Source organism: Mixophyes fleayi, chromosome 4, assembly GCF_038048845.1.
Source record: "Mixophyes fleayi isolate aMixFle1 chromosome 4, aMixFle1.hap1, whole genome shotgun sequence".
Classification (NCBI taxonomy): Eukaryota; Metazoa; Chordata; class Amphibia; order Anura; family Limnodynastidae; genus Mixophyes; species Mixophyes fleayi.
In genome coordinates, this window is record NC_134405.1 from 145650429 (window position 1) to 145673820 (window position 23392).

At 37.8% G+C, this 23392-nt stretch overlaps 1 protein-coding gene across 2 annotated transcripts in view; it reads left to right on the forward strand.

Moving 5' to 3' along the window:
* Positions 1 to 23392, forward strand: part of PLXNA4 (plexin A4) — a 591306-nt gene that overhangs the window by 347431 nt on the left and 220483 nt on the right. For both annotated transcript variants that reach the window (XM_075208549.1, XM_075208550.1), the window contains exon 5: positions 20125 to 20225. In XM_075208549.1, the coding sequence (XP_075064650.1) occupies positions 20125 to 20225 (101 nt within the window). The remainder of the gene's footprint in view (positions 1 to 20124; positions 20226 to 23392) is intronic.

Sequence of the window (23392 nt, forward strand, 5' to 3'; positions counted from 1 at the left end):
CATCCTCCAGTTAGAAGCAAGAGCCGGTAAAGAGAAATGATGAATGGTGTCCTTCTTTCTCTAGTAAAAGTTGCGTGCAGTGTAGAAAGATTGCTATAGTGCAAATAGCTAAGAAAGCAATAAAGAAAAGCATTAGGGAAGTGTGGGGATTTTCATTTGATTGGCTATGGATAAGAATATTCTTTGCTCTTAACCCCTTGAGTGATGGTTAAAATTCTTTCTCTCCAGTTCTGTTGAATGCAGAGCATTTATTCTGATTAGTTCTTGCACAGGGTGGTCACTGAACAGTGTGAACCATTGTTTGTAATATAGAATTTTATCTAACGAGCTGTCAGTCCGGAGGTGTGGACGTTGACAAAGTCTAGGGAAAATGCCATTCTGGTAGGTTATACTTTCTATCAAGTCCTATTTTAATTACTTGTTATAATATTTCATAACATGGACAATGTCAGGAAGATAAATCAATATAGGGATATTTTAATAGAGAGCAAAAGAGAAAAATGGAAAAAGGGTATAAGGTGGAGAGTAGGCAGAGTGCCAGGCGAATGCCGGGAATTGCTGGCATGAGTCCAACAGATTCATCTTTGAATGGTTCCAGGATTCCGGATTCTAGAGAAGGAAACGTATCAGGAGGAGATATATTTAGTATACTAAGGCATTGCTTTTAAGAGGCAAACCTAGTTATAGTTATGATAGGGTTTGTACTATAATCAGTTCCTTACACTCATGGAAATCATGTTGTCATGAACTACAGAGAAGAGCTTCTTTTTCTGAAGAGCCATTTCTTTAATCTCTATGATTTTGTTGACTCTGATGGAAAAATCAGTGATGGCTTTGGCTGGTATCAAACCTTTGGCCTTATTCAGTAAATGTAGCAATATCAATATAGAATAAATACACACTCATGATATTGTGAATCGCAAAATGGCTTCTTTCCAGTAAGAATAAACCTGTGACCAGGTCCACCATTATTCGTCTGTATAGTCCACATCTCCAGCATAAATCGCTTTGTTCCATGAAGACCGGACAACTCCACTGGACTAATACTGGAGGGTTTGTGTATCAGTAGGAAAATGGTATCCCATTGCTTTAAAAAAAATGTAATGTTTAAGTCATTCTCCCACATTGCTAATATTTATACTATGTGCACAATACAAATTAATGCTTCTGTGCACTCCCTCAAGACAATTTGCCATACTTGTAGCAGCAGGTAAGCAAAGACTGTAACTGACACCTGTTCTTTTTTCAACTGCAAGGACAATTATTCCACATATGTGACCTCATTTAAAGTCTGTTTAAGAAGTGTAGGAGTGGGATTGTGCCGCAGCTTGGTAGGGTATTACGAGTGGCAAGCAACTCCAGCCGAGTCCCACTCTTAATACCCTACCGAGCTGCGAGCAGTTCCTGCAGCTAGCTAACCGCTTGCGCCACCTAATTCCTGCCACACGGCTTTAGCCCTGTTTTGACGTGTGTTGCGGCTGTGCCTCACTGCAACTAGGATTTATTTACATGGTCACGCCTCCACAATTCCGCGTTCCTCCCATTCTCTCGTGGTGAGTCGAAAGCTGTCGTAAGTGTTAATTGCGTCCAAGATGCAGGCGGATTTGGTGCTTTCTGCACATGCGTGGTAGTGTTTTTTTATTGGCTGCACCTAAAACGGACTTTGCGTCCGACTGTAAATGAGGCCCATGATGTTTTGACATAAGTATCATGTGCATACCGTAATGGAGGTGACTTTTCTAATCCTGAAAATTCAGATGTGCAATAAGTTATTCCTGTATTTCAAAAAAAGACCAGTCTTGTCACCAGACCACACACTAAGGCTGAACAGAGAAAATATGCAGCAAGCCTATGAATCAGTGATACACATCTGTTATCCACAATAACATAGGACTAAAATGGTGCATGCTTAACCCAGCACACATTCTAGTGATACCACATATTTTTTTTTATTACATAGGGAATTCAATCTACAGAAGCTGACAAGTAGCTGACAAGGGCAGCTTCATACACATTCATCGAAAAAAATCAGTTTAGCCATCCCGCAATCATCAGAAAACAATATATCTGTAGCATTTACTGATTTGTAATATCAACCCTGCCTGGAAGAAGCCTCCTTTTTATTAGACTGCTTTAAAGGAATAAATCACAGATGACGGACAGGACAGCAATACAGCATTTTAAATAACAATCTAAAATCATTTATCTTGAAGATATTTTTAGGTTGGACTGGAGATCAGGCATTTCCAAGGTAGTAACAATATGATAAATATAAGCACATGGAGATTGATCTGTATGCCTCTATATTCCAGTGTTTTCTTGTTGGGGCATTGTGCAGGATGTGTTAGCAGGAGGTTTCTTTAACCTTTAGTGCACATAACCTAATAGTAAAATTAATAATAATAATGAAAAGGTTTTGACGCATATTGGCTAATTTATTTTATACTACTTCTTTTTTTCCAGGTACAGTAAAATATATTTGACTGTTTATCTCAGAGTAACTTTTTAAAATTAGTTATTCATACCTTCAATTGTTCCTGACTGGAACATCAGGATCTTTTAGGCTACCCCAGCGGTTCTCAAATTCTGGGGTGCCACAGCGATCTCACAGGAGTGCTGCGGCCAGGGCTGGGGGGTGAGCAAGGCAGGGGACTACTTGGTAATTATTTTGGCTTAGGGGTGCCTTGAAAAATGTATGGAGACTCTAAAGGTGCCTCGAACTGAGAGAGATCCACTGGGCTACCTCCTGATCTACACAAGTCACGCCTGTGTTGTGTTACAACCCTTTTTTAATGACAACACCCCTTCTATATGCTGAAATGCAGGATTGTTGTGGATAAATTGAGAATGTTGTCAGGTATGGTAATCTGCATTTCCACAAAAACAAAATTATTTTAGACATCAAGTATTTCAACCACACAAACACTTCCACTGACTCCTTTTCCAGAGCAGTATGATTGTAGGCTGTGACAGAACAGGGTGTATATATAATAATTGCTATATATACCATATAGTATGTACATATAATAAAACATATTTTGGTAAAAGGCAAAGATGGGAAATATTTCCTATCAAAATACTATGCCTGCCACACTTTCTTTTCCTAACGCCTCATTTGCGTTTATATGCATGAGTTTGCCAAATTGCCTTTTCTAAAAAATTAAAATGTTTACCCACTTTTAATAAGCTCAATAAAATAACACAGGAGCCTTAGTGCAATGAGCCTGTCTGCCAAGGCATATTTTTACTTTAGGCCGGAAGCGAACCAACAATATATGGGTAACAGAGAAGACGTCTAAAAATGAGTTGAACATATATTATATGTGAACTACATTTTAATTGCACATGCAAATTTACTGCAATTTACTTTGTTTTTATTCAACATACCCATATTTATTCCTGACTCTAGATCTATTTATTACAATACTGGTGTGTTGGGAATCGCTGGTTTAGTGCTTTCTGGTCATGCCCTCTTACCTGACAACATGAGAGAGAGAGTACATGAGCAGTTGGAGATCTGGTGCAGCTTGGTGCACGTAAACCGTATTTGTCAGAACTAAGTATAGCCTGCAAGGGCACATCTTTTCCTACTATTGACAGTAACAGTGGGCCTACTGGTCATGTGTGGGGAAGAGGCATCACCATGTAGAGGTGGACTAAGTTTGGAAGAAATCAGACAGACAATCTCTTTTGAAGGCACATATAATGGAACACCAGAAGATTGGCAATCTTCTTTTTTACACAACAGGGGTTTACATAGAAGTTGTGTTTAGATGAGACTCTCAATATAAAATGAGTGACATATAGGAACTTTTCTGGAGATTTATTTTCCTTTTATTAAACATTCCCTTCAACGGAGGAAGGCTTTATTGCTGGTGTGTGGTAGCCTAAGCACTTGCCCCATTAACATCAGTCCTATGGTCTTACATCAAGGTGGCCTCCACCTCCTCCACAGGGATCACTAATTCAGTAACAGAACATCTGTGTGTTTTTTCACACAATAGATTTTCATTCGCAATTTATTTATAATGCAGCAGTAAATAATAATAACAAACAGAAAATTATCAAAAGGAAATATAAGGTTAAACAGGGGGAGAGAGTACAAAGGACTTTGGGAAGAAAGCATCAGGGGGAAAAGGTAGGCGGTGTAATACATAGCGGTGTAATGCATTGTTCACCGTGAGACAAGCTTCCTAGTTTATTACATCAATTATTTGCTATTTGTTTAAAATAGTCTTAAATAACTAGCTTTCTAAGTAAGCTATATGTATCTACTGAATACATTTATATAGACACAGTTGCATTGTAGATTCTCGCTTAACGAGTCTTTTTTAATTATTTGACCAATATTCATGTTTGAAATATACATTGTTGACCTTATATGTGCAGTATTATTGCAATCATTCTAAATGTGTAGCAATATTGCAGTGAATGTATATGTGTAGTTTAATTTGCAGTGTTTAGTTTTTTTTTTTGTTTAATTACAGGTGTATTTTCTGCAGAGTTGCAATGTTGGATCCCTAGATCATTACTGCCTTATGTGCTGTCCCACATCAAAAACATTGAGCAACTCACTTCTTTGCTAATTTTTGTACTGTGTTTTGCTAATGGTTTTGCATGATTTGCCCTTTGTTAATGTGTCTCACGTGTGAATAGAGTTTTAGATAAAACACTTGTGCACATGTAGTAATGGAATATCAACTATTCTAAGGATTTAATTATAAAGAATAAAATGTCTGCTCAGGATTTTCATTCTAGCTCTCAGGTTCTTTGACTCTTGATTAACCTACAATCCAAATGCACTGGGCATACTGTTAATCACAACGGGGTGTAGATAATCTCACATATCACATAATTACTATGATTGTTCTTGATATCCCTGTCACTCATAAAAAAAAAGGATGATTTATGATCTATGTAGTTTCTCTGTCAGAAAATGGAACTCCCCAATCTCTGAGTCCCACCTGGGAGTACATTAATTTGCCTGGCATTGATTTATTATCAAGACATTAGAGAGAGTAGGAGAGCAGTGGGAGATGTAATGCTATAAGCTCATATAAGGGGATGAGGGGGGTACGAGAAAAGCAGGAGCAGCGAAGTAGCTGGCTGCTATTGCAGAAATTGACTCCGCTGCATAGAAATGGAAATATAAGAGTCTCACGACAGATTACATCAGAGTGAGGGACAACCAATAATCCTAGTAATAAAAGTGTTGACCTATACGTTTAGAAGACAGAAAGAGAGATGCCTTCCTTAATTGAAGTGCTATCTTTTTATAACGGATTTAATCTACAAGTTAAATAATGCTGAGTTCATTGAAAATGGTTTATGGATCATGAAGGAAATCCACTCAGGTGTAAGTCTGCGATTCGTGACTTAAACGCTGTTTTTAAAGGTGTCGCAAAACAGTTTGAACTCAAGATGACCTGAGAAATATACGAGCAGATAATATGAAATGTGAGAACTTATTTGAGTGATAAATGTGCAACATTTAATAATTTTTTAAGATAAATAATAAAAGTCTGTTCGTGAATCTTGATTAAACAGCTTAGTTAGTTATGTGACAACATTAGTTGTGCTCTACAATTTTTACGATAGCCTAGATTCCTTTCCGCCTCACTGTGTCCACCTATTTAATGTTGAGCTGCATATATCGTATTAATAAAACATACCGTATTGTTTTTTTTATTAAACATACATATCATACAACGTTGGCTATTGAACTGGGGCTGGCAGACAAAGGAACTCTTTAATGGAAAGATTACCAGTGGTAAAGTGCTATAATATGTATAACATAACAACCTTTTGTGGAGTGCGTGTTTCATTTTATTTTTTACAATACTATTTTCTTAACGCAAATACAACTGTGGAAGGAGACACTGAATGTACTTTATTGTATTTCTGGTGATTTTGTTATGAGGTTTCTGGCATGCCACTACAACAGTATTAATTTAGTATGGTTGGTGAATTGAAAATGTATCTTTTGCCACATTAAAGATTGAAAGAGCTGTGAAAAGAAGCTTTATATCTATAGGGAGTTTATAGACTGGTTATGTTGTCCTCTAGAGTAGTGGTGTGGATGTGTTTTTTCCCTTTTCTCAATTATCTGTCTATGTTGCTGCATTCTGATTTCTGCCTTCAGTTTTATATTCCAGATCAAACTGCAGGTGCTCTTCTTATTTTTGGAAAACATCCATATAATTTCTTTGACATTTTCATAGACCAAAGTCTATTCAAAGCAATAGTGACACTTTATCAATCCAAATACATATATTTATGCTTTCAACATTCCTAATTTATATCTACCCGGGGCATATAGTCCTTTCTTATTTTACAGTTCAGCATTTTGGAAAAGCAATGTATTATCATTATTTTTTTTCTTACAATTTACTGTACGCAAAAATAATGATAATACGTAGTTATATTTAAGAATGGGTTACTCTCCCTGGATCTCTACAAATCTTCTATTAATGACTTAATACACCATACTGAGTAATGATTGCTCCATATTGTATAATATAACTCAGATCCCCATTGCACCAATAAACAGGTCTAAAGGGCAATAACATATTGTACAATGGAATCATAGTCTATTACCGACTAATTACCTTTCAGAAAAAATACTAACTACTGCAATGATCTCTTGATGCCACCAAATGAACCTCATATTACCACATGTAATATATTTTTAATTAATCTATTTTTAATTAAAAATTGGTGTTTAAATGCTTTTCAGAAAAATACTAATTAGTAAATATCTCTATAAATAATTGGTTAAAAACATGTATATTGTAGGTGTCAATGTGTCATATATCATACGCTTAATTTTCCACCTAATATGCCCTTCTCCTTGTGATTCTCATTATTTCTATCACAGTACAGGTTCAGAATGAAAAAGTTTTTTTCTGATTCCTGGAGGAGGTTTCACTACTTAATGCCAACAAAAAGCATGAGCCATTCCTACCAGTGATGTTATTAGATACATGGCATTGTCCAAAACATAGAGGTCTATATAATATGAGTTTTTTTTGGATATAGGACTTCTGCCTATTTAATAAAGCCCCCAGCAGGTGAAGGCATTTGCCGGCATGAATTCCTGTCTCCAATTGGCCATTGTAACACACTGCTCTGTATTTATAGTAGGGAGAAAAGCATATATAGTTTCACCAGAGATTGGCCTTCTCCCTATCTATCACAGCCCCCGGGTTTTAGCCATCGCAGGGTATCGCTGGAGTTGGCTTTTGTCAGGGCTCTTCCCATGCACATGGGGAAGTCTATTTAACAAAGACAGCGGCAGTACTTGTACTTGTTTCCTACTATCACTATTGCCATCTCAGGGTGACGATAACAGCGACTCAGAGCAGTAAAAAATGCTCTATTATTTACATGGGTTTTTTATCTATGTTGAGTTTATCCCCAAATTTTTTTTCTCTATTTCTGACTTATTATTCTATAGTTTGAGCAGAGGTGAACTGGCACAGCTGGGTCATGCATGCATACATCCACTGAAGACTAGCGGTATGAATCCTCTTCCTCTGCCAGCCTGTATCTGCAGACAGCTGAGTATCACTCAGCTCCCCCCGGCAAACTTTTAATGGTCAATTGCGGCAATATCCAGTTATCTATTGCTGCAAAGATACGACCTGTGGGCATAAAGCTGCTTACACACTGGCTTTACCCCGAGTGTTTGACATCACTTGCAGTTAGTAGTGTCCACAGCACAGTAGCTGCAGCTAGAATACCTCCCATTATAGAGGTCTTTAATCCCTAGTGAAAATGCAACTTACATACTGACTAATAGCATAATATATCAAATAAAGCACTACTGCATTTTAAGTGCATTCTGTGTATTAGTGAGTATGGAGGTCGTATTTATCATACAAATCAATGACATGTATAACAATGATTGTACTCTTAAAGGTCATGATGCAGTTGACACAGCTAACTGCCCCTGAGGTAAATGCTAGTTTTACAAACTGTGTACATAATCTTAGGTAGTGGATATCAGCACAGAAAAATCAAGGCTATAAGGATATAGATATAAATAGTGTGTGTTGCAGCTTCTTGGGATGTCACAGAGATCTCACAGGGGTGCCACGGCCAGGGCCGGTGGTAAACAAGGCGGGGGACTACTTGGTAATTATTTTGGCTCAGTGGTGCCTTGAAAAAATTATGGAGACACTAAGGGTGCCTCCAACTGAGAAAGCTTGGGATCCACTGGATTATATAATTAAATGATACAGTAAACAAGTATAGAAATGTAAGGTTGTGAGGATCTCATGGCTAGCTTAGATTGTTGGTTCAGTACTATCATTGTAACCGACCCACTTTACAGTATAACTGACACAATCTTGTGCCAGACTGGGATAATAATGTAATAAAGTATGAAGCTGCACAACATGTTATAGAGTATAGAGTTGTTAGGCATTTTGTGTGTGTTTTGCACTTGTCTTACTGATGGTTATTGCTCATAGTGAGCAAATTGTGACCAAAGTACCCTAACTGCTGGGCCCTTCAGAGCGTACATTCCAGACTGGCAGAGCAACCAGCAGCCTTTCCAAGGCTGACATCCCATACTGACAGGGCTGAGCTGACTGACTAACCAGAGCCACAGTCTCAGCACCGCTGACACGGAGAGCTGCAGGCTGTTTTCATGGTGATAATAAAGAGATTTGGATAATAAAATGTACCCTAACTTTGAATTACTATCTTTATTGAGGAGAAATGTCTTTAGACTAGGAGGGATGTTATATACACTATTTTTCTTGGCAAGCATTGCCAATATCTGCTTGGGAGAAAAAGCAATTATTCTCATATGTTAACATAATAAAACATTAATGAAGCTTGCTGAAATGCCTCAGAGAACAGAAAAAGATTAACCCATTGTGGGAGCATGTTTTCTTTTCTATTGCACCTAAGTGTATGTTATTTTCCCTTGACTGCTGTGATAGTATGATACACGTGCGGCTTGTAATGACTCTGACTGTATTTTTTCTATTTAATATCTCCGTGTTGAAGAATTCAGCAAGCTGAAGGGCTAAAGCCTGTTTGTCATGTGCGGGTGTAGCAATTCCCTTTCTGGCTCCATCTCTGCCCTTCTGTAGACAAGCTAATTAGTTGAAGTTGGATCCTGGCATAGGAAGTTCCAGACAATTTTCATCCTGGTTACTAGAAACTACTATCTGTATTACTTCAGCTCATTCCATCTCCTCTGTGTAAGCCTTTTCATACAGTGACCTATACTTTTTGATGTCAGGCATTGTCCATTCTATAAAATATACCCCTGGTCAAGATACACAAGGAAGAGGAGGATATGTTTTTCTGAAATAGGTAGATTGTAGGATGAGTAAAATTAATGCCAGATTTTGAGCAAATCAAGTTCCATGGTAGAGCATGCAGAGGTGCCAATTTACAGCAATGCTGTCTTCAAATTATCCTTTTACTTTCCCATTCTACAGCATATTTGTAGATTAACATTTTTTATATAGTCTGTGAACCAAGCCGGGAAGACGACAGTCAGCTCACTCTGCTCTGGGGGGTGGTTTGGGTTTGGACTGGGCCCAATTTTCAAGAGTAAATATACAAAGTTCTGCCGCCACATGTGGATTGAGGCAAATATTTCAAGGAACAGATTTGAAAACTTTGCTCACCTTTAGAAATAAGGAATGTTCAATGTTTAGGGTTACCAGACAGATTGACAAGTAAGACAGTCACCAAAAATCACATAGGTTTTGTCCTGGTGCACCACAATGGACCACTCAGTACTCTTAATACTGCACGCTTACTTTCTGCTTCTGGATTTGCTGGGAGGATGAACAATGGGAAGATGCAGACTCCTACCACTCCAGTCTCCTACCACTCCAGTCTCCTACCACTCCAGTCTCCTACCACTCCAGTCTCCTCCCACTCCAGTCTCCTACCACTCCAGTCTCCTACCACTCCAGTCTCCTACCACTCCAGTCTCCTCCCACTCCAGTCTCCTACCACTCCAGTCTCCTCCCACTCCAGTCTCCTACCACTCCAGTCTCCTACCACTCCAGTCTCCTCCCACTCCAGTCTCCTCCCACTCCAGTCTCCTACCACTCCAGTCTCCCACCACTCCAGTCTCCTCCCACTCCAGTCTCCTACCACTTTAGAACCACCCCTTTCATTAGATTAAACTTTTACCATTTTCTCTTAAAATGCTGCTTAGTCTAGCCCAGTAATTTATAGCTGAAATGAATTATGAAGGTGAGAGGACATTATGACTGCCTGTATTACATGTTCCTTCTGTGTGTATGAAGCTGTTATTTAACATTCAAATTATTATTTTTATTGTAACTAATTTGTAAAATGACACAGTGCTTCACAGCCGCAGACAATGGGGTAAACAGAGCATTCATGAAAAAGGGGCATACAAGCAGAGGAGGGCTGGCACATTTTAGCCCTATGGGCAAGACTCGACTCAGCAGCCTATTAGGAACATATTGAAGGAAAAAAAATAGAGGTGGCCAGTGACCCAGCCCAATGTAGCCCACTGTGGGACCGGCCTGGGGGGCAGATGTCCACCTGCTCCACAGCCCAGCCAGCTTCTGCATACAAGGTAGACAAAACAATGCAGATGTGAAAACATAGGGCTTGGAGATCCTTGCTTGTGACAAAGCTTAAAATCTTGTGGGAAAAGGGCAGAACTGAGACAGCTGTGGTTTAAAGTGAAGATTGGGACAGTAGAAAGATTGTATCATTGTGAGTAGAATAGATGGGTAAGTATAAAATGTATCTAATGGCATACTAGTGCTCCGTTCTCCATATTTAGCAAAAAATGTCCTCACTCTACTGCCACCTTGCTCTGTAAACCCATTTGCCTCAGGTTTGGAAGACTCACACAAATTGAGGTACACAGAATTTTTTCCTCTCAAATCCACTTATTTTACAGTTCACATCATGCATTTTGCATGAAATGCGTCTGTTCATTGTACATGTGTATTCTTTGTAGATAACTCTAAGATAAGCACTCTTTAGCATGTAATTTGTTCATCACTAGAAAGAATTATAAAAAGGACATTTTCTATTTGTAAATCTGACTACATACTTATTTTCATATTTTTAGTTATTTTATTTTTTTTAAGTTTAAAATTATATTTACATTTCAGGCAGATCAATAAAGAAGAAAAGAAGATCTTAGATTTAATAAAATGGTGAATGAGGGTTTTGAGGAGAATTCTATTCAAGAAAGTTTTTGCAAACTTGTCACTCCAGAGGTCTATATTTTGTTTATTATGTTCCATCCACAGAAGATCTATGGCATGGGGTCCATATGCTCTATATCATAACTGGCCTAAAATTTGTGTACATACTGCAAATTCTGCATTTTTCTTAGTGGGACATTTTGAACATCATCCAAAAACAGATTTACTAGAACTTCTAAAAAGGAAATGTGGAGGAGTTTCCCATAGCAACCATTTAGATTCTAGCTATCATTTTCTAGAATGTACTAGATAAATGATAGCTAGAATCTGATTGGTTGCTATGGTCAATACGTCCACTTTTCCATTTTAGACGTTTAGTAAGTCTACTCACAAGACTTGATTATACTTTTATGGGTGTAGCTTTCATCAGGAACTATACTTATGGTCTAGAAGTTTATACTTTATATTATTTTTATAAATTCATCCATGATCACGTCATAGAATTGAAGATCTCAGCCACTTGGTTAAAATCCACCAATGATAACTACATATCTGTGAGAAACGTATCCTTCCTAATGTCCTTCAACAACCTGATGTTAATGGCAAGATAGGAGCTAGCACCATGGGTAATGTGGGTGCTTGTGCTCCCCCCCCCCAATATTTGTGCTATCACAGCCACTAGCCTTTTGTTTCCATTTCTCAATCATATGGGTGGGGGGGGGGGATCAGCTACTGCAATCTAAGGGAGCAAAACATTTTGATCCGACCCTGCTCAGATAAGGTAAATGTGTAATCATGTTAAAAGCTTATTAGATTACATTTTATATATTGTTTTTGTAGATATGAAACTTGGCAACCACATCCATTAAATTGAACTACATCCATTAAATTGATATAAAAATATTTTAAACAATGTATTTCAATGCCATGAAATGCAATATTATTATGTTTCTGCCATTGGTACAACATAATATATTTGGGGTATTTTTTCTACTATACAAATTCTCAGGAGCTTTTTCAGGAGGAAAGCAAACCCTGCTTTATAGGAGTTTTGAAAACAAAATTGCAGCTGTTCACCTTGGTTTTCCCCAGCTGAAAGACCTGCTGTTTAGTTTAACATAACTCCAGGAGTGAGAGACATTCTCGCAAGGAAGAGAATAGATGGAGTACTATATAACTCAACAGAAAAATGCTTTGTTCAGTTAATCCCAATAGAGACTTTTTTTCCTGGCAAACTGATGTGTATACGGTTTATCAATACACATTGACTAAGGGATATCTGAAGGAAATGCTTTTTGAACTGATGAATATGCTCCACAGGGTAAACTTATCGCTGACATTTACCATTATATTTTGTGTTTCTGAACATGCGTGATTCGACTAAGCATTCATGCACATGCTCATTGGAACTGGAAAACTGGAAACCTGGACTTGTGATTCTAGTTTTATGTTCGTTAAAAAAATGCATAATTTAAAAAAAAAAAAAAACTTAAAAATGTATTTTATAAAATTTGTTGCATCAGAGCATTCTGATATGAATCGCCATCCCCTACTATTGCCATCATTAGTAAATAGCTTGTCCATACTTTAGATGGGAAAACTTTCACCAGTGCGCCCTGTCCGAAAGCTATAACCAGCAGTATCCAGCTTACACTATCCCAGGGACTTTGATACATAGGGAGAAGCCCTATATCCCTGTCAAAAATAGGTCCCAAAATGCTTGTTTGTTTTTATTTCCCCATCAGATATGCTGCTATAATAGTGTATACATTTATGCGTAATCGATAACAATATAATATTTTCTTCAACTTGCAACAGGTTGTTGGGGAGCACTGAACAAAACACTTTAGGATATAGGAGCAGTCTGTACAATATTTAATTTTTTCCCTATACCTCCCCTTATCCTAGGAGATACATTCAAGACTAAGTGGTGTTCCACATCATCACCTGAAGTTACTCATCCGTCCTGCAGGTCTATGTGACAGATTCAGTCATACAGCCAAGCAGGACTGTGAGAAGAGTAGGACAGCAAGCTCAATAGGGTCCTCCGAGAACAGGGGGACTTCTTAATCCAGCTTTACCAAGTTTGGATGGCTATGGTGCTCCATATAGACCAATGTAAATGCCCTAACTGATGCCCCATCACTACACCACTGCTCTGCACAGCTCCTGTGTCCTTGTTGGAAGATATTATACTTCTACCATTTGATGAATTGAATTCTCCAGTATTAGCATCGCAAGTCTCTCCTGACAACTTTCACCATTTATAATTTGCTATACTCTGATTAGAAATGGGCCAATCTAAATCAGAGATTCACAAAACATATGGTAAATACATAAGCACACTGGAGCATGTTATATGTCTATAGCCTTTTAGAAGGAGCTCCCAGCCCTCAGACACTAATTTGGATTGTACTGGTGGAAAATGTCTGTGGATGTTCTTGTGACTGTGTTTATTAGACCACTGTACACTAGTGAGTACACAATATTTGTTACGCAGATACGTACATAGTACTATAGCATTCCCTCCCTGATTTATAGTTCCGTTTAATTTTACACGGTACACTCTCAATGTGATCACTGCAGGTGTATTTTTGCAAACATACTGACCATCACATAACACAGTTTTGAGCTTTGACTGGTCAAAATCAAATGTTTTTCATGTACTTTACATCAGCAGAATCCATCGTGTATTTGTTAAAAATGGGTACATTTTTTGCAACTTATGAAAGGGCGGCACATTGCCAAAAAGTGGCTATAATAATTCTTCAGTTATTCATACAACAGGAAAAGAAAATGTGTCAGAGAAAAAGAAAGTGTCACTGTGTTTGCAACAACTTCATGGTAGTAGTATTGAATATATTGAACATAATAGTAAAATTCAGCAAAATTTGGGCAAAAAACAGTAGTCGAAGTGTAGAAGTGATGGTATGGAGAATGTAAGTGAAAGGAATTTGATAGATTTGCAATGAAAGAAGTAGAAGAATTGGTGGCATGACGTACCACCATACACCAGCCCACTGCCATCTTTGGTCACAACTCCATTCCAGAGAAACAGAAATCCTATTACATCCCCAAATATATATTCTTATGGAAATTGGTGGAACCATACCAGAATTTTTTTTATAGTACATCCACCTGATTATGATCTGGTTTGCAAAATGTGGAAAGGAATCATAAATTCATAAACAATAACTGTAAATGCACAGACAATAGCAAATCAGCAAACATGCTCTGTAAAAATGTACTGTACCATGATAGATGTCACATTACAATGATTTAAAACAAAGAAATATTCCGCCACAAGTAGTAACTAGGGGCCTGATTCATTAAGGATCTTAACTTGAGAAACTTCTTATTTCAGTTTCCTGGACAAAACCATGTTACAATGCAAGGGGTGCAAATTAGTATTCTGTTTTGCACATAAGTTAAATACTAACTTTCTTTTCATGTATGCAATAAGCAGATCCAGAATAATATTGAAAAATACAGTTGAAATCAGTAGATTTTGGTTGGGATTGAAAGGTTTGATTTATCGTACTTTGACAAATGAGGGTCCCAATTGTTTTAGCACTTTGTGCCGTTGCAGTGGTCTGCAGAGGAGAATGTTTGCAGGAGCTCCGACACTGAGAAGAAAAGTAGATGAAAGAAAAAAGCAAAGTCTTTGTTGCTTTCTGATGTGTTTGTCTCAAAAAGTAGTCATCCCAGTTATTGTTTTGTTTCCTAACGAGAGGGAAAAAGTGATCACTATGGAGGAAGCGCACACACAGGTATCATCTACTGGCAAACCATCCAATTAATACATTTTCTCTACTCACATCACAGTCAGATTCTGGATCCTATTGCCTATATATCCCATAGTTTATATTTGTATAAAAAGCAAGAGTCTGTAAATAAAGATGTTGAAAACTGTGACACATTTTCCAAGCCAACATGCCTTATTTGTTACATAGCATTTAATTAGAGTGTTGTGGGCAGTGGCGTGACTATACATTTGTGGGCCCTATAGTACAGCCGAATGGTGAAAAACTCACAAATACAAATGGGGCTTTGACGGCGAAGGAGAACTCCCCTCAGCTGTGGCTCCCATAACAGCTTCATCCCCACACCTATGGTAGTTTTTCTGTTGGTTGTGGGATTAAAATATAGAATAAGACAGGGAGCATTTGTTTAGCAACAAATGTTGGTCTATGTCTATACCAGTCCCCATTCACTAGTGTTTAAAATGTGATACACATGGTATGACATTAGCTATACAGATTAAATGACCTCAGCGATGGTGCTGTGGAGTTCCATTGCCTTTCACCAATCAGATGTTTACCTGTTCGCCTCTGACCAATCAGATAATGCATAAGGTGGACATCCAGTTGAACACTAGCAAGGAGGGGGATAACAGACCGAGTACAGTGAACATTTTTCCTTCGTAATTATGTACTGGATTAGAGGCATGACGCGTCAGTCACTGTCACTACCATAGTGTAATGTTCACACACTATGGCTTCACGGAAACAGACCAGTAAGAGAGAAATATCTGTAATAACATCTAATGCATGTAAAGTTGGACAACACTATGCTGGTCAATGAGGCTGCACATTATTATAGTCAATTTGCAGGGCAATATGCTTTCCATTGTGCTGTACAAAGCGCTATATAAGTTATTAGATGTGTTATACAAAATATAAGAAATTTGTTCATACCAGATACGCAACAAATTGAAAGAAAAAAGTAAACACAAATATATATGTATACTTATTTTCACTTAAGCACATGCCCCCAAAACATGATTTTGGTCGTATGTTATTGGCAACACGGTGGCTTAGTGTTTAGCACTTCTGCCTCACATCACTGAGGTCATGAGTTCAATTCTGTACCATGGCCTTATCTGTGTGGAGTTTGTGTGTTCTCCCCGTGTTTGCGTGGGTTTCCTCCGGGTGCTCCGGTTTCCTCTCATACTCTAAAAATATACTAGTAGGCTAATCAGCTGCTATTAAAATTGAGCTTAGTCTCTCTCAGTCTGTGTGTGTGTGTGTGTGTGTGTGTGTGTGTGTTAGAGGACTTAGACTGTGAGTTCCGATGAGGCAAGGACTAATGTGAGTGGGTACAGCGCTGAGGAATTAGTGGCGCTATATAAATAGCTGCTGCTGCTGATATGTAGACATCTTGCACTTATTGCTGCTTGCAACCTCATATGATTATAGGGAGGGCACACAGGAAGGAGGAGGATTGGAAGGGTGTGTGGAGCAATTGCTCCAACACACCCTTAAATAAAAAAGTGTCTTTTTTTTGGATGCAGTTTCAAACTGCGTATTAGACGGAAATTACATCAAACTCTACATGAACCCTGAATTTACATATCATTTTAATTAGCACACTATAAAAGATTGTATTAAGGAACCAACCGTCCAATGAAGCCACTCCCAATTAATTTCAAAGCTAGTGGCTCTAATGTTATGGGACAGCGACAGTTACAGTGCCTTCGGTTATATACACACTGGATTTAAAATTATTTGTTTAGGTGTAGTGAAAGCAAGTTAAGTCTATGTAAATGGCTGTGAAGTTTATGTTGCCCTTCTGTGTATTTTATTAATGCTTCTTGTTCCATTTCAGTGCCATTTTGATACATGTCAATACGGTTGAAAACTTACCGTCATCTCAATGGGAGCGTAAATGCAATGAGAAGCATTTACATGTGTGTTTCCATATGCATTTGAATTGAATCAGATAGCGACTTGCTGTTTTGTCACATACACATGGTTAAAAAACACAAATTAAACACATATGTATATGCATATAAATGCATCTCAGATGCATATTAAGCACTTATTAAATTCTTCTAAACACAATTTGGTTTGTGTGCACTTCAATATAATTTTAACATGTGTCAAAAAATGCTTTGCAAATGTCAGTGTGTACATAGTCTGTCCATCATTAGTGCCTGGAGTACATGGAGTAACAAGAAGCATAGTACAAAGTGTAGTAGTGTAGCAAACTATTATCTGCACCTCTGTACAACTGCTAAACATGCACACAGTATGCTAAACACACACATTATATAATGCAATCCTCACAAAAGAGAGGCTCCAACTGGAGATGTAAGAGTGATGAAGCACAGAAGATCTAGAGCAGTGTTTCCATTGATTGGGGAAACATTCCTTATAGATTAAGATGCAGCTAGATGTGAGATCATAATATCGCTCCCAACGAAGCAAGGTGGATAAGGCTGAAGCTCCCACGTAACATCCAGGCCCTCAGCCAAGGGGAATCTAATCAATACAGACAGACAGAGACAGGCAAGGGAAATTAGAGCAGCCAAATAATGAGATGGTGGGTAAGGTCTGCTATCTGCTTTCCGCACAAGGTGGGACCAGAAAATACATTCCCCACTTGGCTTTACGAAATCACATCCATTATTTAGTCTCCAATACAGTTGGTGGTGAGCGAGAGGTGCGATATGAAAGCTATATGTCCGCTGTGCTGTCTTGTACATATGATGCTCAATTACCAGTTATTAAAGACTTGTACTATGAGGAGTGCATTACAAATCACTGGATAAACAACGCTATGCTTACTGAGCTGACTGATGAATAAACCATGTTGATACCAGTCTGAAATATAAATATATATGCAAGAAAGTTATGTAGTCGCTTATAATGTATAATGGTTTTTTTTAGAAGTTTTACATCCTACATACAATTTTTGCTTTATGTTCTAATACACATATGATTAATTTAACCTACTAGATAAAATAACATTTCTTTACATATTACTGATACTGTTTTCAAAACTGTAGACCAAATAGTCAACTACAGCTCAGGGTACCCAAACATATCTGTTAATTATGGGTCTCTTGTAATCAGATTAAATTATTTTAGCCAGTGGTTTGTATTTGATATGTGTTCATCACCATCATCATCATCATCATCATCATCATTATCATTTATGTGTTTATTTATAGGACATTGCAGATTCCGTAGCGCTGCACAGTCATTGTACAGAGATTACATACATGGGTACAGTAAACATGAACAGAAGCATTAGCACAATTAAGAATACTAACAAATACTCGTACATGAAGACAGTTGCTCAAGATAACAGTGTCAGGTTCAAATAGTCAAAGAGTTATATGCAAACAATTACAGATACGGGCACGAATTCAGTGCCTGCCCATGTACAAACAGCAAAACACTCGCACAAGTTTCAGCAACCGACCTGATAAGGGATTTCTGGGTAGACGGACTGTGGATGAACATGAGACATACGGTAGAGAAGACTTGCTTCTAGAAATATTTTCTAATTTCCGGGGTACTTTCAGATTTGTTTTTTTTCACTTCCCACAATTGGAAAATCACACAAATTCTGTCTGGGAGTGAGTAACAGTAATTCACTTTATAGTAGACGGAAGTGGTACAAGATGAATAGCTTTTGTAAAGAACCCGTGTCAGCTTCTAGCATCATTGTGAAAGATTCTATTGGTTCATAAACAGAAATAAAAACTCACTCCAACATATTGCATATGTGGGAAATTTATCATGCTGTATTGCGGCAATCTGTAGAAGCCATTATTTTCTTTTTTATGGCATACTATGCCTGCCTTTTGCTCCACTGTAGCAAACGTTGTAAGACAAGGGACTGCCTGTTTGTGTGCCAGAAGTTGGAGTTTAGGAGTTGTGAAGTATGGAGTAGGTGCACTATTGCAGTACTTATGCTGAGAGGTACAAAAACAAGATCTAATTTTTCATAGATTTATTATTGAAATGCAATAAAGTGGTGGAGAGGTGCATTATTGGGGTGCTTTTAGCTGTGTGTTGGGTCACATGGTCATTTTTACTCTGCAAAAGAACTTGATTGCAGCACTTGCTCAGAACTGGTGGTCGTCAGGTCTTGTCCTATACTTGATGGATCCCATTCTGTGCCTTTTTGTTACACTTTGTTATCAAAGTGCATTTCTATGCACATTCTGAGCAATATGATTAAGAGTTTCACCCACAAGAAATTGACACATAATAATAACAGTCCCAATGTCCCATCAGTCCCATGATTATTTGATGCCATGAATGAGGCTAGTGTTTTAGGAGAACAACAGAACAGTTTAATTTAATGAAAGGGTTGGTTCTAAAGTGAAAGGAAGGTGGACTTGAATGTGATGTTTACACCTTTATGCAGTGTGAGTCTCGCAAAGGCATGAATATTGAAGTGTGCTTGGTGGACCATATAAGTGTGCTGGATGGACGAGATAAGTGCGCTGGATGGACCAGATAAGTGCGCTGGATGGACCAGATAAGTGCGCTGGATTGACCATTTAAGTTCGCTGGCTGGATTAGGGACGCATGTGTTGTGTGATGTGTGCTTGGGTCGCAGATGCGAAAACAATGACGATTTGTACTATGTATCGATGGCCCTTTATAATGAGGCTCACTGTATTTAATATTACAAACACCACAAAAATGACATCTGAAATAAAAAAATCTACCCTTATTTTGCTGATTTATGCAATACAATAATGCAGGTCAAAAAAGCCTGTTCATTGGAGGCATTTTTTTAGTTTAATTAAATTACAATTTAATGAGGGAAATGATTTCAATTAGGCAGTACTTTAATTTGTCTTTCACTCATGCATTCTTATGCACAGGAGAAGCATAATAAACAAAGAGCAATGGGTGACAAAACCATCTGGCCAATTCTTTGTGTATGAATGGCTAAACAAGATCTTTGTAGTGTGCTGCTCGTTTGTACAGGGCACCCATATATGTTGGCCTCAATGTCCTAGGATTCTAAAATATTGTTAGTTTATTTTTTATTCTCGTGTATTCAGTTTGTTTTCTCATGCACTGTAAAGGTTTTTTATTACATTATGGATTAAATGTGGGTAATATTTTCTAGATAAATGCTAAATATTTCATATTTATTGAATCTAATGAGCTATCTTCTGATTTGTTGTTCCTCTCTTACTTTGCAGCTTACACGAGTACCAGTGGAGTCTTGTGGTCAGTATACTACATGCAGTGATTGTCTGGGCTCTGGGGACCCACACTGTGGCTGGTGTGTACTTCACAACACGTAAGTTTATCATCAACTTAATGCAGTTTTATAATTCGTCTTCTGATGACAGTTTAGACATAATGGTCCAATTGTGTGAGAGGATTAACAATGTAAAGCTATTGTGACAATAAAATTGATTGCCCATATTGTACTTAGAAAAGATTTGTTTACTCTATCGACTTTCTGTAATAAATAATTTAGAAATGGTTTGTTTTTCCCATTATAGTCGTCAAACCTAGAATGTGAGAATTGAGGGAATGGGGTACATTAGTGTTTGTTAATCTTCAGTTCAGAACAGGAACAAAAATTTATCTGGTTTTCATCAGACAGATGAATTATCCCCTAGAACTGTCTCACAGCACGGTGTCAGTAAGGGCTCCTCTGTAATGATGACTGACTGTTGTCCCATCTAACACTTGCTTCTGAATGTTACATGCTCATTGACAGTGGTCCAACAAAGATTCAAAATGCATCATTCTTTTTGACTATTGGGCGAGAGTGCAACAGTAAATCACAAGGGTAACAGGTCCCATAAGAGATTATGGACAGACAGACAGCATGCCAATATAGACCTATACTATAGTTCAACCAAAACTGGAATGCCACAGTATACGTAAGTTTGCTGCAAAACAGATGTTTCTGCTCATCAGCAAATATGTTGTGATTTGACAATTGCAGATTGGCAGCAGCTTCATCAGTAGTGCAAGGCTGCATCTGGACAATTGTTTTTTCCTTTTACAAATGCAATTGGATTTTTCTCCTTGCATTGTTTCTAGGAGTGTGAAAAATGAGGCAACGAAAAGCATAAATATTTTTTTTTTTTTTTTTTTTTTACAATCAATTCAATTGATTGGAGAGTCACTTCACGGGTTTGCTAAGAACCTATCAAAGCACTTCATATAAACTCCCAAAAAATCCATATATACGGACAAGTGGCTTTATGTGGATTTTCTGTAGGGTCAAGAGTTTGAGTTCGTGTTTGGGTCTATTGGAAACTGATTGCAGATAAAAATTAAAAGATAAAACTAATTTACAGTTTCACAACAAGTCCCGTTAACAAATATCTGCATAAATGTAGCATTATAAAAACCAAACTTACCGGACATGTAAATTATGTAAGAGCACAGGTATATTTTTAGATGGGATTTAATATTTGAAAAAGTCACAAGAATGAATAAAAACGATGATAACAAAGAGACATACATACAAATAATTGCAAAACAATTTCTTAAAATAAAACAAAAATAAAGCACAGAAACCACACTCGTATTCTTTGGCTTCATTTGTCTGGGGAAAGCTAAAATGTTTGGAAAATTTCTCAGTAGCAGGTTGATCCCCAAAAACGTAAAACTTACAAAATAATTAACTACCTTTTAAACCATTTTGCTTTCTTGCCCAAACCCCCCATCACTGAAGGAGCCGTGTTTGCATGCTACTGTGTTTTACACCAATTTATTGCTGCATTGTTCAAGAACAATTATATTAATAGGTTCTTAAAAATCTACCACAGATCCCTTCTGGCATATAGCAGAGATATGGCATTAATTCCAGAAAACATGGTATAACTGTCTTTACGTATATATGGGAAACTTGACTTGGTTATATTGATTCACTGAGCAACATACAGTACATCAATCAGAGATTACACAGAAATATGTATTATGGGAAGTACTAATGTTTCCTATAAGGAATGTATAATGAACTTGGATTGGCCCAAATATTTTTTCTTTCCGAAGGAATTGCAGACAGTATTTTAGTGTCTTTGGAGCTTCTTACTGAGCAGTAACAAATGTTTGACTGCCCTCCTGTGATAACAGGGTATCTTTGAATAAACAATTCCAGGAAGTTGACAGAAAGCAGGCCCTGAAGTATGTTTCCTTTACCAAAATATATCATACTTGCCAACTTTTCCTCGTTGGCTTCAGGGAGATCACGGGTGTGGTGGGCGTGCGGGGGCGGGGCTTGGCGAATCCCATCATTTTGACCCTGCCTCCTAAACGATTGTCACAATTTTGGCCAATTACAGCAGGGGTCGGGGCTAAGATGACGCAATATTTGCATCATTAGAGCCTCCCCGCCACTTATCTATTGCAGGGGAGAGAACCGGCAGGTCGCCCTGCTCCGCCGGGAATCTCTAGATACTGAAGTGTCTTTAACATTTCTGTCTCCATTATTGTTATCATGTTGTCTTACCTGTCAGTCTTTGATTAAATCTTGGTCTCCATGAAAATGGCTACCTCCATAGTCGTCAATACATGGACATAGGACACAATTTCTGAACAGTGTCATCATGCCACAAATGGCGAAGCCAATCACGTCTTGTACTGGCTCAGCATCAGGTAGAATGCCAGACTCTTCAGGGAGTGAGGGAGATCACCCCTATTTCAGGGAGTCTCCCTGACATTCAGGGAGAGTTGGAAAGTATGAAATATATTAACCACTTATTAGTTTACACACAGTGATTTGCTGGCATCTTTTTTCTAAAGTAAATTCAGATATTAGGATAGATCATATTATTTTCAAAATGATCCTGATTAGGCTATAATCATGACATACAGCAATAAGTATTATCTCTAATGGCACATGTGCATGTAGTTAGTGTCCTTTGAATTGGGGATCTATTGTATCTCAGGAAGTTTTTTTAAGAGAGTTTTCAGATATTCTTTCACGTAAGTACTGGACAATTGTGTATCGCACTGGGTACGTCCTCAAGAACTAGTGACACATTTTTGTATAGCAATAATTATATATATATATCTCTACCTTTTATAAGTTGTGCCATACTAGACCGAGTACATGACAGGGTCCACATTACCAGTTACCAAACTAGTCTCCTCTTACCTTGTAAGACACTATTGTCCCTAAAATCACAGGATGCTCTGAACTACAGCATTGGAAATTAACCTATTAGGTATCAGCATATATAACTGTAGTTTTAGTGCTGGGTATTTGAGGAATTTACATGAGATTGCTTTACATACTAATTGCAAGATTGTGAGTCTGAGGATGTACAGACTCATTAAAATGGATCCATTAGGCATTAGCGCATTATACTAAAATCTTAGTGCCGGATACAGGTGAAATTCACACGAGACAGTTTTGCTTATGGTCACATGATCATGAGCATACGCGGCCCATAGAACATTGGCTTGTTAAGGTGTTCTGTTTTGAAAACCATCATTATA